This window comes from Tyto alba, unplaced genomic scaffold, assembly GCF_018691265.1.
Source record: "Tyto alba isolate M040663 unplaced genomic scaffold, T.alba_DEE_v4.0 Super-Scaffold_46, whole genome shotgun sequence".
NCBI lineage: Eukaryota > Metazoa > Chordata > Aves > Strigiformes > Tytonidae > Tyto > Tyto alba.
This window is the reverse complement of record NW_024881322.1, coordinates 13,271,799-13,288,183: the sequence shown is the minus strand read 5'-3', so window position 1 is coordinate 13,288,183 and position 16,385 is coordinate 13,271,799. Positions and strand designations below refer to the sequence as shown.

General features: G+C 40.5%; 1 protein-coding gene across 1 annotated transcript in view; it reads left to right on the top strand.

Annotated features, from left to right (window-relative positions):
- Positions 1–16,385, top strand: part of VPS41 (VPS41 subunit of HOPS complex) — a 110,710-nt gene that overhangs the window by 79,980 nt on the left and 14,345 nt on the right. Inside the window, exons 16-25 of the mRNA XM_033007122.2 lie at positions 419–500; positions 4,622–4,714; positions 5,214–5,341; positions 6,254–6,398; positions 7,649–7,690; positions 7,806–7,856; positions 9,097–9,234; positions 13,184–13,238; positions 14,324–14,464; positions 15,991–16,127. Coding sequence (XP_032863013.1) covers positions 419–500; positions 4,622–4,714; positions 5,214–5,341; positions 6,254–6,398; positions 7,649–7,690; positions 7,806–7,856; positions 9,097–9,234; positions 13,184–13,238; positions 14,324–14,464; positions 15,991–16,127 — 1,012 coding nt within the window. The remainder of the gene's footprint in view (positions 1–418; positions 501–4,621; positions 4,715–5,213; positions 5,342–6,253; positions 6,399–7,648; positions 7,691–7,805; positions 7,857–9,096; positions 9,235–13,183; positions 13,239–14,323; positions 14,465–15,990; positions 16,128–16,385) is intronic.

Here is a 16,385-nt window from a genome sequence, read left to right as displayed (position 1 = left end):
TAATTTGTGGTTACATGGGTGTAAACAAGAATGTCAAATATGGTTATCTAAAGTAAAGATCAGAAAATGCCTAAGATTTGTTTTCATGTATGTGTAAGCGTAAGCATATCTTTTTAAGTGCTCAGTTTTTCTCATCTGAGGTTTAAAAACTTTACTCATAAAGCTAATATGGCCCTAATGAATAAGGGTGGATGCATAGTAAACAGTTAAGTCCTCTTGGCTGCAACAAAATTGTAAGATCTGAAAAGATAGCGTACCTGGCGTGCTCTGCTTGAAGCAGTGATTGCCAAAGCAAGTCAGATTTGAAAGTATCTTGATAGGGAGAAGAAAGAAGAAATGAATCCTTGCAGTAATGCTGTCATATTTGTATTATCCTATGTACCTACTTTTGTTCTCTCGCCTTTCATCTTCTTTCCAGAAAGTGCCAGAAAATTCTTGGCAAAAACACAGAACTTTGGGAATTTGAAGTTTACAAATTTAAAGAAATAGGTCAGCTTAAGGTAAGTTAATTTCTGTCTCTGCATTCAAGTAATTGGCATGCTCTATTTCCCGTATGTTTTGACCAAGAATCTGAAGGGTTGCATTTAATGGCCCTAGCGTGGTAGCAGGATACAACTCTGCCCTTGAAATTCCTGCCCCAGATCTCTAGTTGTAGTCTGTCTTTCAGGTTGATGTGTGTATGTTAACAGGCCTCCAAACAGGGTTGGAGGCATAGCACATCCAGGTACTCAGCTACATATTTTTAACTTGCTGACAGCCCCCAGGTAAAAGACCCACCCCCAAGACTTTTGCTTGCAAAGATGCTCACAGCTAACTATGTATTTGCCATTTAATTTTCACTCCCTTCCAGTATGTCCTGAAAAATCCTACCCCAACTCTTAAGGAAAATAACCTCTGTGGGTGCCAGCCTTTCCTGAAAATCCAGGTCCCTTGCAACAAAGCCACAGCTTTAAGTGTTAAAGAATAGTAACATTGCAAAGCAACAGGGAAAACCTGTGCCATGTGCTAGGAATGGTGGCAAGAAAGAGGAGCAGTCTGCCCGGTCTTGTGTTTTCCCTGGTCGTGAGCCAGCTGCCATAACAGTACACGTTTAACATGAGATTCGCAGTTAATAAATTGCCCAGGACATGGGGCTATAGCGCTGTCACTGCCACACCAGTAGAAAACATTATGCACACTCCCTTTGGTAACACGTGTACGTTTATTTCTGAATTTTATGTCTTCCTATTCAAACTCAATGAGCCTAAAAGGACATATTATTAAGATCTCACAGCATGCAGTCCCTTGCTGGTTTTGAGCTGTTTAATTCCGTTCAAAGAGCAAAAGTGTTTCACCGTTATGGTTTTCAGAAATGTCTGGCTTTTGTTTTAGAGCCACTCCAGTGCAAGAACAGCCTTGCCTTTTCTGTGAGTTCTTAGTGGTTCGGTGCACACTTTGCCACCTTGGAAGATCAAATCTCATGTTTCTGTCTCTTTATTTCAATCCAATAAAGGACCTGAGTGCAAGTACAGGTGAAATTTTGATACACTGTTTCTTAGTCCTTTTGGGTTTATTTTTGTTTTCAGATGCAAGTGTCTGGAATGGATGTTTTTCTTGTCTCCACTTCTGTCATCCAGCAGACTGTAAAATATTAAAATATTTGCAGGTATGCTGCAAAAACATCTCTGCTAAATTACTGCCTTTCTAAACAGTTGGTTGTTTTCAGCCCCTTGAAAGTGGACTTAGAAAAACATAAGATGCAGTCCGTTATGTTATTCAGTTTCAAGCTGCCGTTCTAGAAGATACCTTTATTATTTTACTATTATTTCAACCACATATAACCTTTCCCAACTTCCTAAAAATACCTGAGTATCATAAAGGTTGAACTGAGTTAAGCCAGATCTAAATGAAAGGGTTCTTGTAATGCTTGAGATCACTTGTATGCTATTTGGAGTTTTTACCTATTTACCCAGCCAGTGGGTATTAACACGGTAGTGTAACTGGGCTATAATGGCTTGAAGCCCTGATGAGGAGACTTGTGTTTGAGATGTGGAGCCAAAGTGTATTTCAAAATGGAATTTTCTTAAACAATTTGCACTGTATGTAAGTGGTTGCCTGAAATCTGACATTTCCAATCAAACATGATTTGCCCGTAACTAAGGTGGCAGTAAAGCTAAAGGTTTAAACTGTCCTTCCTGCAGAGGGACTAATTAGTGATACCCCAGTCTCAAAGCCTGTGGGGTGAGTGTCTTCTTTGTTTGCTTGTGGGTTTAGGGATTTTTTGTGTTCCATACTAAAATGTCCTGATTGGTTACCAGAGGCTGCAGTTTGCTATCTAGACGTCTCTTCAGTGAATGTCCTCTAGCAAACCTTGTTATGGCAGTTTCAAGATTTTGGAGCCTTGTAACGATCAGCTGCCTCCCTCCTCCTGCGGCGCTGGCTTGGTGGAGTTACGTGCTTCTGCTCGAGTTGCTTCGGTGTAAAATGCAATGTCTCAGCTCAAACAGCTGACGGTGGTGGATTCGAAGCAAGGTGCCAAACTCTGCGAGTGCTGGCCGGTGTGGCATGAGGGCTGCACTCCGTTCTGTTGTCTCTGCTGTGTCAGCAGTGACTTTTGGCGGGGGTGCAGGACAATCAGCTAGCGGCAGCAATGCTTTAGTGACCAAAACGTTGGCTAGAAGACACATGAAAGACTTCGCATTATCTAGACAGCCTCTTTCATCTCACAGGAATAAATAATTGTGGTTTGGGCTTATTGGTGAGATGTTTTAAGCTGTCTCATGTCAGCTTTTATATGGGCTTCCTTGTGTATAGCCCAGCCTTATACCTATTGATCAAAGTCTAAAAGCAGGTCTTAAGAAGAAGCAAAGGAAGAAAATATACCTGTGTACAGTAGCTTTTTTTTTATTATTATTTAAAGCCTCTTTCGCCACACGATTCAGGCATTGATACAGAGGCATCCTGATTCTGGAGCTATTTTGCCTGACCTTGCTCCTTAACTACTGCTTAAAACTAAAATAGGAAGAGTCTGTAACCTCCAGCATGGGTCTTGGTTCACCTTTGTGCCTAGGCTTAAAAATAACTTGGCTGCTTCTCAGTCTTTGCTGAGCACAGGGGCCAAACTGCAGGAGGTGGTTGTGCTTTTCCTTCGAAGCAGCAGGACTTGGGGCAGGAGAGATTTCCTTCCCGCGGCAGCCTGGCCCCCACGCACCGAGGCCCGGCCGCAGCCAAGAGTCACAGCAAAAGCCTGTGGAGCGAGGCCGTTGGTGTGGCAGGTGGCAGGAGGGTGGAGAGGGGGAATGAAAAGAGCCGTTGGAGCAGGTCCTCTGCCTTCACGTCGCCAGCTGACGTCCACCTTGCTTGCTTTGTGGTCCGAGAGGCTTTTTTGTGAGGGGGTCAGGAAGATGATTCCCCAGGGCAGCTGGCGAGACCGTGCCCTGAGTTAGCTATTAAATCCTGTGGCAGACGGTGGGAGCTGATGTTGGCAGTGTGCTACGTTTCAAAGACTGGCCAAGCTCAAACAGTGTGGGGAGAGAAGAGGTCTCCTGTGAGCAATGAAGTTTTAATTTTTGCAAAGCCATTAACAATGCTTTTTTAATTGGCCTTTTATTTTTACCTCCTTTTTCAGCTACAGACGAAAAACTTTAATGAAATACGCAACTTTGGCAAATGTTTTGATTTAAATACTAGGGGAATTCATTGTGATTGCTGTCTGTAAAACTGCAAAAAAAAAAAAAAAAAGTAGCAAGATGTTATTTCTCCTGCTTTGTTCAAGCAACTTCAGTAACAAAATGCTACTGTACCACGTGCCATTAGTGGGCAACAGGCAACATCTCTGAGTGTTCGGAGGAATTTCATCAGTGTTGGGCCTTCACCTACAAACCCCAAAGTCCCAACACAGCTGGTAGCAGTAGGGTTTATTTTGGCAGGCGATACTAACCTTGGCCTCTAGTTGCATGCAACAGTAGTGCTAATAAGATGCTGAGCTGAAATTCCAGGGTATGAGCTGATTCATTCTGGCAGGTTCTCGTCTCCTGCCTGCCAGAATGCAGTTCCTTAACACCTCCTGTAGAGCAACAGACCACACGCCTTCACCCTTTCCGTGGGGAGGTATATTCTCAAATTATTTTTCATTTGGGTATGTAAAAATAGCTGGCAAAACAGAACTCCTCATAAAATGTAGTGACCTCGCAGTAAGTCATAAATCAAAAGTACACATTTTTCATCTAATGAATGCTTATACCTTTTCACAAGATATAAGACCAAGACTGGACAAAATGAATTTTGAAAACTTTCTTCTCTTGAGTGGTCTTTAATGTATTTTATTTTCTAAATGACTAGCAGTAAATATTCAGGCTTCTTTAAATGCAGTGGCTGATACTCACAAACTAGTATCCTACCACCTATTTTCCTAATTAAAATGCTTTCAGGTAAGTAATGCAATTCCAGTGTGTGCAATCCTAAAGTAAATAACTTCAGGATACTGCTTACAAGTATGAATATGCAGCACTTCAAGTGTTTACCAAGAGCCACACTGTGCGTGTAACTTTGGCTTTTTGTTTCACAACTCTTTCTATCATCAGTGTACCAGGATGTTACATGTCATTCCCCTTCTGACACTTTGTTCTCTTTGTTCCTATAGGCAATTAGTCGTTACTTGCCCAGACGGGATCCAGTTTTGAAACCTCTGATCTATGAGATGGTCCTGCATGAGTTTTTGGAGAGTGACTACGAGGTATTGTAGCCTGACGTGTCCACAAGTAATCATTACTGCCAGCCAGACCCCCTCGGCAATGTAGAATTCTGACAGCAAATTCTCTGTTGTAGTCAGATTATCAATGGACAGTTTTACAATAATGAAAAGATTAAAAAGATGAATTTTGGTTTTGTTTTTAAGAGAATAAATAGAATGTTCTTCAGAGCACGCAAACACTATGAGATTGATTATTTTTTTATAAATAGTTATTTTTGGTTTGTTTAATGTAGCATAAGTGGTTGAGGTGCTGCCCAAAGCCCACAGCACCTGAAAGAGACTCAGCTTCATGAATCTTAATAAACATTGCCCTAAGAAGGAAAATCTGCGTTCTGCACTGTGCATGTCTGTGGGCACGTAAAAGTGACTTAGAGGTGAAGCACAGCAGGTATCATCTCGGAGGCTTAGCTTAAGCTTTGATGTTTTGAAATGTTCCTTAGGCAGTTCTTTCTATTTCTGTTACCATCTCTTATACTTTTAGGGGTTTGCAACCTTGATAAAAGAGTGGCCTGGAGATCTCTACAACAACACAATCATAGTTCAAGCTGTAGTGGATCACCTGAAGAAAGATCCACAGAACAGGACTTTGCTCAGAACGCTTGCAGAATTGTGAGTACAATTTTGAACTCCTGTTACAAAAAGTAAGCTTGAAGTAGTGTACTATAGTTTGTAAATATTTACCTCGCTGTCTTAAAAGAAATATCTGCTTTGTTGCAATTTGCAGAGCATCGGCTTTTTCTCCTCTCCACTCTGCTAACTGCACAGCTTATCAATTTTTTTCCCTTCCTTATAAAGTGTATGCTGAGTATGAAAGCAAAGAGTTTATTGTAAGATTGGATTTTCTATTCCTCTTTCCAAAGCAAATAGCTAGCATTCCTCTTTATGCTGTCAGAGGAAGTCTCTTTTGTGATGCGTGCATTTCAGAATTACCCACAGGAAAATAAAATGGTATATTTTACCCACTATTTCAGAAGTAGTATATTTACGTTTACTATGTGTCTGGAAATATGTGACTGGAAAATGTGCCAAAACTGATCTGGTTCTAGGCTACTTCGTACAGGGATAAAGCTGTTGGGTTTTCTCAGACTGATTCCCATGTTATGTTCCTTTCATACTGCTTTTTTGAAGAAAGCAGAGCTACTGTCTATTGCTATGTTATAGTCTGTCCCAAAGTTTTAACAGTGTTTTTAGCTCTGAAGAGAGTTCCAATTAGTTTCCAAAAATAGAAAAGCTAGCATTTTGTGTGGCTTCCCCTGTGGTTTGAAAACGGGAAAATTAAAATGTAGAGGACCACAGGTCAGAACACAAATGTGGTGGCTGATATAAATAGAGTTGATATTAATGTTGCCCAGTGTTTTATTTCTATTTAACAAAAATAAATCATAGCAACTATTTAGGTACTTATCACATCAAATAGCATCCTAACAGGCTTTACATCCTAGAGTTTATTTATATTTTCCTTCATAAGTGATTTTCCTACACTTAGATATGTAAGATCATGTGTATTATGTTTTTTATCAGGTATACTTATGACCAGCGCTATGGCAGAGCCCTAGAAATTTACCTAACTCTGAGGCACAAAGATGTCTTCCAGCTGATCCACAAGCACAATCTTTTCAGTTCTATCAGAGACAAAATTGTTCTGCTCATGGATTTTGATTCGGAGGTATGGTGATCTTAATGATTTTATATTCACTTTCCACTAGAGATATTTTAACAGATTAAAAATAAATGAGCTAAAGATAGTGTTGAGTAAACACAGAGAGAGTGTGTTTACTGTGTATGCATACATTCTGAGGTAAGGAAGATGATGTTTGCCTAGACTGCAAAACAGTTGACCCAAGGATGATTTTTTTTCCTTTGTATTTCCATTTGAGTATCACTCACAGTGAGAAGAGTGCCAGGTCCAAGATCATTGTTATGATTCTCAAGTAGACTTTCACGATGATACTCTTTCTGCATTTCTAATCATATAATTCTATTAAATAAGCCAAAGAAGGGAGGCAGTGAATTTATTGTGAGGCATGTGTTAAATGTACTTGCCGCTTTTCTTTCACTGCAGTCAATTAATCTGCTTCTCAAAGTTTGAAAGGATATTAACCTAAATTCCAAAAATCAAGAAGTGTGCATTTTGTGCTGAATTCAATCTTCTTTCTTCCCAGCCGGCTAGAAAACCTCAGCAAATGAATTTTGGTATGATCCTTGAGGGGAAACCAAGTAGATCTGCTCTTTTTTCAGTGCAGTGGTTGTTTAGCTAAAATACGGAGCCATCTGTACCAAAGATGATAATCTTTGGTTTGCCCATACTAAACTACATGGGGAAAAAAAAGAGTATAGTTATTTTTTTATTAAATAAAGTAAATCATATTAGTAATCTGTGGGTTTGCATTTTTTGAAAGTGAAGCAAAGTTTGCTCTTGTCAGAGTAAGCAGCACCGGAATCTTGGTGGCCACTCTGCCTACTTGGATGGTCTAGTCTTGTGTTACGGTATTGGGGTGCAGACAGGTTGGAGGAGTCCAGTGATAAGTCGAGTTGTGTGTTTCTTATCCAGCCATCGCCCTGCAGTTCCCTTTTGCAATGGGACAAATGGTGTTTCTACATCATTTGGTAGTGGCCGCCTGTGACCCATGATTCGATGGGCATACTTCACCTGCAGTATAAGTGCACAGTAATGGTTGCTGTTAGCGCGGAAATTTAGGAGTAGTATTCTGGAAGGGTACATGATGTGTTCTCCTGTAATGCTGTGCTGTTGGGGAATGCCGATGTTATGCAAACTTCTTTCTGAATTACTGTTGCTGAAAAGAGTGGGTCTGCAATATCCATCTGATACCCATCAGTGAACAAGTGCAATACTGTATAGAGTGTGAGAAAACGTGTGTACCTGTTGCTTAGCTGTGTTATCTTTCTTTACTGTAGAAAGCAGTAGACATGCTTTTGGATAACGAAGATAAAATTTCGGTGAGTATAACAAGTTCATGGCATGGCATGTCCAGTCCACTTCCTTCAGTCCTGTAAATGTGATGTTCGTCACTCGTTTGCTATAATCTGTTGGATTTTATTTTTTTTCTTTCAGATTGACAGAGTCGTTGAAGAATTAGAAAACCGGCCTGAACTACAGCACGTGGTAAGTATTTCTGTATTCTCTTAGTTTCAAGTTGAGCTGAATAAACTCTTTGCTGAGCATATCCTTTACAGATATGGTTATCCTATCAAAGTGCACATAACACTGAAATGTCATAAATCATCAGAGCCAAAGTGGCTACTTTTGCTAACCCATTTTTTTAACATGGCCATAACATTCTTATAATAGTAAAATAATTTTAAAATGTGTACCTCTGAGAACTTTATAACATAGTGCTTACTCACTAACATACCATGAGGTACTCCTTATGGCATTGCAGACACTTGTCTTCTCTGGTCAATTAGTTCTTGCTTGTATCCCTCCTCTTTCCCTACGCAAAAATGAGGTTGGATGGTGGGTGCAACTCAGAAGCACATTTTGCTGATCCACAGAGACACAGCGAGCTGATTGTCTTTCTAGAGCTGTAAGTTCCATACGCTGCAGGGTTGTTCTTGTTTGTGCAGAATTACAATATCACTGCAAGGCTGGGGCCCCACATTGCTATTCCAGCAGCACCTCTTTGGTTTGAATGTGCTGTCAGTGGAATGCGTAACGGGTAACCGTGGGCTTGGGCTGTATTAGGGAGGGAAGTTTAACTTGCTGCTGTGTACAGGCGGGGCTCAGGGCATCGATCTGGTGGAGAGTGGGTTTATGTGTTAGAGATCTGATTAAAGGAAGCAGCTGTATGAAGCGTGCAGTCCACAGCCCAAGAGCTTTGCAAAGATGACTGACTGTCAGTTTATAGACGGGACGCATCAGTTTCAAAGACTGAAGCCTACTTCCCTTTGAATAAAAGTGACCCTCATGATTATTCTCAAGGCTTTTTTGTGCTCATCTAGGGAGGAAGAAGCTTTGCCACAGTATCTATACGTCAAGGTGCTTTGGTTAAAACATTTCATGTGGTAAAAATACTTATCTGTATCTAGATAACTGAAATGTTTCATTTGATATGTTTCTCCAAAGTTTTCTGTAACATTCAAAATCCAATAATTTCCTTGAAAGTTAAAGGACAGTTACTTGAGTGTTGCTGGAAACCTGTTTTACAGATCTGGTTTTGGAGATTGCCCTGATGAGGGTACTCAGAAAAATATGAAGTTAGTGTTTTGTATCTGGATTTAATCTCTGTGCCTTTAGTATGTGTTAGCACGTTCCTGGGGAAATTAGGAGGAGTTTTTTTATTAGCGGAGAATGAATAATATTGTATAAGCAGTCTTGAGTTCTGATTCTCTTTCTTGATTTCTAGTATTTGCACAAGCTTTTCAAAAGAGACCACCATAAAGGCCAACGATATCATGAGAAACAGATCAGCCTTTACGCTGAATACGATCGCCCAAACTTACTGCCGTTTCTCAGAGACAGCACTCACTGTCCCCTAGAGAAGGTAAGCCCCCGAAATCTAAACACAGGTCCTCGGTGTTTATGTCTGTAGCTTGTAGTGTTGTGAATTTGTAACTGTGTCTGGTACTGCCCTCTACTGCCGAAAGGAGGGATCCTCTGAGTTTGTGACCATCCCCTGCAGAAGTTTGGTTTGCAGAGCTGGCTGACAGCAGAGACCTTCCTCTCTCAGCTCCCAGGGCAGGAATCAGTGGGGATTTTTAATGCAGAAGTTCTGAATTCACACGTGCTGCATACCTACAACATATTTACCCATCAGTGCCTGGCCTGACTGAGCAGGTTGTGGTTGCAAGAAACCAACAATAATTTTGCCAAAAAGAGGACTAGTCAGTGTTAGATCTTGAAAAATTAGTAGCTGTAGCTGGAGTTTTTCTGGCTTTGTATTCTAAGGTCTTAAATTGCCTTCAGATAATATACGCAATATAACAGTCACTGAACAAGCAGAGCTAAAAGTATTTTGTCTCTGTACTTCTGCTAATAGATTTGGGGTTTTGCAGAGTACCATGTTTCCACCTTCTTTAACCTTTTTACATTTTCCTTCCTTGCTCACTCTTGTCAAATTAAAAAATAAATAACGTTAAAGACAGTTTTTTTCCCCTGCTTGAATTAAAGTGAATTGAATGGAAATTTAATTTTTCCTCTTTAGTTGGGTCAGTATTTAATTATTTATATTTGTTGCTGTTAATGGCCAAGCAGAGCAGACTTTGTGAAAGGATGCTTCTCTGTATGCAGCTAAAATGGTGATACCAGTGGAGTAGTTTTAAATGTGATATTGAATATTGCATTTTACATGGTTGATGTTCTACAGAGAACTAGTACTGTTCCTGGTACCTCTCTTGTTTTGCATGCTTTTGTCAAATTTACTGTGCAACAGCAGGAAACACTGGAAAATACGTTGTTGGGATTGCCGGCTTGGTCTTCGTTGAAACTGTCACACAAAACTAGGTTGTCTCATTGATCCTTTTAGGCAATGAGCCTGAGAGGTTTCCAGCTAGAGACTTTTGTATACAATGTTGGCTTATTTGGCTTTAACTCCCTGATTCTCTCTTAGTTTTTGCCTTATATATTGCTTGTGTGGTCATGGGTTTATGTATAAAACCTTAACTGCCCTTTTTATTTCCTTTTGAAGCAAATTGGCTTAGTTATTGCAGATTTGGCCATTTACCTTCAGTGATGGGTGGTGCAGAGAAGTGCTGTGTGTAAATAATGCAAGCGCATTGCTGGCACTGCTTTACTGAAGTTATGGGCTGTGAGCAAGAATATGTAAGAGAAAAGGGTGTTAGAAAAAGTGTCATTCCAATCTTACGTTAGAATGTTAATGTTTCAGTAAGAAGCTAAGGAAGAGAAGAAAGATACCAACACTATGTGAAACTTAGTTGAATACTGTCACTGCTAACTCTGTAATTATACTTCTTACCATGCATATACAGTACACTTTTTGCAACATACAAATTTTTGTTAAAAGGAAATAAAAAGGGGTCCAAGAATCTCCCAGTTACCAATATTTTCAGTTCCAGTTAATCATCTTCCAGTGCAGTGTAGAAATTGCAAAAAGCCATGATATTTGAACAAATTCATGCTTATTATTGCTTTAAAGAAAAATTATAGGTCCGGCAAGAAGAGGTAATTCTTGTTCTTTAAAAGTAAGCCACTTTTATTCAAGAGCAGTTTAGCAAATATTTTATAAAATGAACTGGAAGAGAAGTATGAATGTTACTTGTTTTCCTCTAGAGGGAGCATGACAGTCAATAAACATGAAGCATCCAGAAGTTCTGAATACCTGGTACTTTGTAGTTTAAATTCTAAGCAGAGAGAGAAAAAAGGCTGTCAGCTGTGTGTATTACTCATTAGTATTATTGATACCTTCATTCTCCTGAAGTATCTGATGGGTAATTCACCCCTATCCCAAAATTCATTGTCCATATCTCTAATCTTAATAGTAACCCATCTGAAATAATTTGAGAATGGAAGGAAAAGTTAATTCCTAACTACATCTTTAGCTGTAGCTGTATCTTATGCATTTATAGTTTTGTTTTCCAAGTATGAAAGTCTTTATTGGTGAACAGGTGTCTTCAAAGGAATGTCATGAATCTTGAGTTTGCTTTCTGCTTCCAAACTGGAAACAGACATAGAATCCTTTATGGCATACCAGCCCTGCTAATTTTCTGATGCTAAAAACTTGTTGGTAAACAGTTTGGTACTTTTGGTAATTGTGCTAAGTGTTTTTCAACTACACACTGATTCTGTAACTGCTCATGGTATTTAGCCTTCAGATCTTTAAACCAAATTTACAAGAAATGCTTCCTCCTTATTCTTTCATGTTTGTGCTAGATTATTTTTATACTGTCATCTTGGAGGACACTGGTACAAAATTTGGAGGTCACTGTCTACCTCCCAGAACCATTCTGGTTACCCTGAGGAGATCTACAGTCTTGTGTTACAAATGAATGTCAAGCAGACCTCCGTCACTAGAGACCTCATAAGTCCACCCACAGGAAGCAAGTCTTGACAGCAGATAACCTTCATGCTTTTTGTCGTGGTTAAGGCCTGGTTGGCAGCCAACCACAATGCAGCAGCTCTCTCTCCCTTCCTCTCCGGCAATGAGAAGGGACAGAGAGCCAGGCTTGGGGTTCGAGATAGGACTGGGATGGGGAAAAATCCCCCTTTATGATCACGAGCAAAAGGCAGACTCGTTAGGGGAAGAAAAAAAAAAACATACATTTATTACAGACACTAACAACACATAACAGAGTAGGACAGTGAGAAGCATTGCCACATCTTGAGAACACCTTCCCCCCACCCCTCCCTTCTTCCCGAGCTCAGCTCTGCTCCCGATATCTCTACCTCCTCCCCCAGCGGCACAGGGGCAGGGAATGGGGGGTGCAGTCAGTGCTGCCACTTCCCTTATCTTCGGTGAGGGGAGTGTCTGGAACTTGTTCCTCCTGCTCCATCGTGGTCCCCCTCTCACAGGAGACAGTCCTCCACAAACTTTCTCCGACATGAATTCCTCCCACGGGCCGCAGCGTTCCCCACACTGCTCTGTCATGGGTCACTAACTTCCTCTGACTGGATTCCCTCCCACGGCTGCAGCCCTTCCCGAGCTGCTCCGGCGTGGGACTCCCCCGCATGCTGCAATGCTCCCAGCACTGAATTACAGCAGCGGGGCTGCCTTTTCCCACAAGACCCCGGCCTTCTTCGGGCACAGCACCTTGGTCATTCAAGCAGAAGCCACAGGCCATGAATCAATGTCTGCTCCACCGTAGATCTTCATGGGTGGCAGGGGGGGCCGCCCTGCCGTCTCCCCACAGGATACAGGGGGGTCTCTGCTCCGGCACCTCCCCCCTCCTTTCTTCCTCCGTTCCTCCACTGACCTTGGTGTTCATGCAGCTGCAGCAACTCCTCCTCACCAGTCCCACTGCCCGTCACCACGTCCCTTCTTAAATACGTTATCGCAGAGGCGCAGCCGATTGGCTCAATTTCCCAAACAGAAGTGGAGCTGACGTGGAGCTGGGGGAGCTTCGAGAAACTTCTCACAGGGGGCCGCCCCGATAGCCCCCTCCCCTGCCACCAAAAAACTCCACCACTCACTCAACCCAGGACACTTTTGGATTAACTAACTTTTGAAAGCAGAGGAAAGACGTTACCAGTAAATTTAAAGGTAGAGATTGGCATAATCCAGACTGAAATAGCTGTCCTGTCCCCAGATTTATTTAATCCTGTAGAAAAATAAAAAAAAATGCCATGGAGTTTCTTCTCGTAATTAATGCTAGAGGACCTGACAGTGCGTATTAAGAGAGCTGTATACATGTCAAAACAAGTGATGCAACTTAGTGGAAAAATATCTTTACACCACTTGCAGCATTTGTGATCAATAAAATATCATGTTACATGGTTCCCTGTGTTCTTTTTCCCTCCTCCTTTCTCCTTAATTCAAGGCTCTTGAGATCTGCCAACAGAGGAACTTTGTAGAAGAGACAGTCTACCTTCTGAGTAAGTAACACTCAGTGTGATAAATTACAACATGCTTTTAATCTTGTCATGAAGTTTATGCTGCGACAATGTGTGACGTATTGTCTAGTAGCATTTAACACACTTTCCCGGAGACAAAGTTGGTATGCAGTCAGTACAATCAAATAACATGTTTAGAAAATAAGACAAAGCACTGGATTATTCATATCATGTCTTAACTCCATATGTGTTACTGTGTTTCTGATTTGATGTTTTTCTGGGGTTTTGGAGGTTTTGGGGGCCATGGGGAATAGGTTGGGGGAGGAGGTTTTTTTGAGATATTCTCCAATAGAAGAGTAATACTGTCAGTTTAACAAGAGAGGAGAAATAAAACAAATATTTTATTCTGAAAACATCTCAGAAGCTTAGTATTATCTTTTCCTGAGGTGGAAGATTGGCTTATATTGCCATATTCTTTTCTTTTTTTAATAGAATTCATTATAAATTAACTCTTCCAGCAGGCTAAGGAATCTGCCTCTGAATGGGAGGCATTGTAATATAAAGATTTTTATGTATGTCTATGTATTAGTCAAGAACAGAATGGAAAGTGGTTTTTTAATCAATTTTTGTTTTAGCAAGAAGAATATTTTCTGGACTGTGTAAGAGCAGAGTAGGATTTACTCATGGATGTATTTAAAGAATAGTTCAGCATTTCTACTACTACTTCTTTTTCCCTCCTCTCATTTTCCATGGTTGTAAGCTGCTCTATACTTCCTGCAAATTAAGAGTGCCCATGTGGGCTCTTAAAGGGGGTATTTCGTGTCATAGTTTACATGCATACACATACCACACACTTCCCCATACATTACCTGTTGGTAATGTAAGGGGAACCCCTACTATGACCCAAAACACCCTTAAGAAAGGCTCCAGGTCCCAGTCCAGCAAAACGCTCCAAGCATTTCCTCAGGTATGCATTCCTACATCAGATTAGATTAGATTTGGTTTTGGTTGAATTAGTCTGAGGCAACTTCACACTTACAAAATTCATACTGAAATAGCTTCTTAAAGCACTGAGCATTGATAAGAATTTTGGATTTATAATCTCTTTACTTATTTTTCCCTTCCAGGCAGAATGGGTAATAGCCGCAGTGCCTTGAAGATGATAATGGAAGAATTGCAAGATGTAGATAAAGCTATTGAATTTGCCAAGGAACAAGATGATGGAGAACTTTGGGAAGATCTCATTTTATATTCTATCGACAAACCACGTAAGCGGGATAGTTTCTCAGAAGCTTTGCGTGTGTATTTTTTATTGTGGAATGCTGTTGCAATTAAAGGATTGAATTATCCACTTGCATGTTAGAGAAGGTGTTTATGGATGGCCGGGGAGGTGTTCTGGTTTGTGGAGCACAACATAACTGTCCTACTATGCATAAAAACTTCCCATAAGGCAGCATGTGGGCATGCTACAGAATGAGTACTTAGGGATTTAACATTTGACTAAACTCTGCATAGTTATGTCCTTAATGACAAATCAAGGGGAGAATGGTGCTTTTAATTTGGCAGAATGAGGCTTTATTTTTAGACAGCTTCAAAACACAGTCTGCAGGCTTGATGAGGATGTTGTGTAGTGTGTTTATTGCAGCTGCTTCCCTTTGAAATTCTGAAAATGAAGAGCCTACACCTTTCTGCCCCTCAGTAGAATAACTAATTTGTTTTGTTTCTGTGGCAAAGAAGTAAGATTTGTAATAATGAGTGCATTTTGCCTTTCATCCATTATATGAATAGCTACTCAAGGTTAAAGTTTAGATGGAATCAGGAGCTGTCAGAATCTCATAAGCAGCAGCAGGTTTTTTCAGGAGGCAGATTCAGAGGAGTTCATAGGATTGAGAAAACAGAATTATTTTAACTATATACTCCATTAGTTTTGCAACCTCTTCTGGGGCTTTAAATCAAGGCTTTAAAGTCTCTCTTGGGATATCTTTTCCGAAGGATTGAATGTCTTGTAGAATTAGTGTTAGAATACATATACTTTTCATCCCTTGGCCACTAATTCTGACAGGAAGATGCAATCAAAATCTGTTACTCCTTTAGAAGAATGGCATTCTCAAGTTACCCATACTTAAATACAGTCCCTCACTAAAAGTGATGCTACAATTAGTGGCATCTTTAGAGCAAAAGGGATTCAAAGCATATAGAATTCTCTCAGTTCTGTCTGCCCATATGCAGAGCAACTGCAGTGATATTCCTCAGCTTTGGGAGTTGAAGAAACGAACACAGCCTTGAGGTTCATCCGTCTAGTGTTTCATTTAGCCAGGTGCACTTCAAAAAGCAGAAGACTTCTTTTGTGTCACTCTCACCAATGTTTAGAAACACACTAGAGCTAGGTTAAGTGCTTGAAAATTTGTTTTTAAACCCTGGAGCTGGGAACAGAGTAGGCACGTAATAAAGTTAATTTTCTGGTTCTGTGTTCTTGAGTGCCCTTTTTATTGACTTGAAATGCATTATTTACTTGTGGGTTCGTGCTAGATACTCTGTTAGCCCTTTTCTGAATACCCTAGGAGTTCTGTGAAGTGCCAAACTGTATCTTCCTCTCTCCTTAAAAAGTCTATATTCAAGTACATACAGCTGCAAGAAACGTGTGAAGGCTATGTTAAAAGAGGCTTAGTGTTAGCTCTTAGTAGAGAACTGTCACAGAATCAACTGAAGCCTGTAGCTAGTCACCAAAGCATCCTTTAATCAGGTATTTTGCTGTATTTTTTTTCTTAATGTCTTTGCCTCTTGGTTTTCACAGCTTTTATTACTGGTTTGTTGAACAATATTGGAACCCATGTTGATCCCATTCTTTTGATCCACCGCATTAAGGAAGGCATGGAGATTCCTAATTTGAGAGACTCGCTAGTGAAAATTCTTCAGGACTACAACTTGCAGGTAAATGTCAGGTTCTTCCTGTGGTACTGTTTTTCAGAGAGACAGCAAAACCGCTTTGCACTGAACAGCATGAGAAATGGCTTATCGTGAAGGTTTGTTCATTTTGTTCAGACATCTGTCATTGACACTTTGGGTTAGTACAAAACTATGACAAAAAGGGTAGAAATCTGTCAAGACGAATAGTCTCTTCTCTTGATGCCTTCTAGCACTTCTAAATCTCTCCCATGCTGTCATAATCCTAGTGGGTAAGTAGAAGTG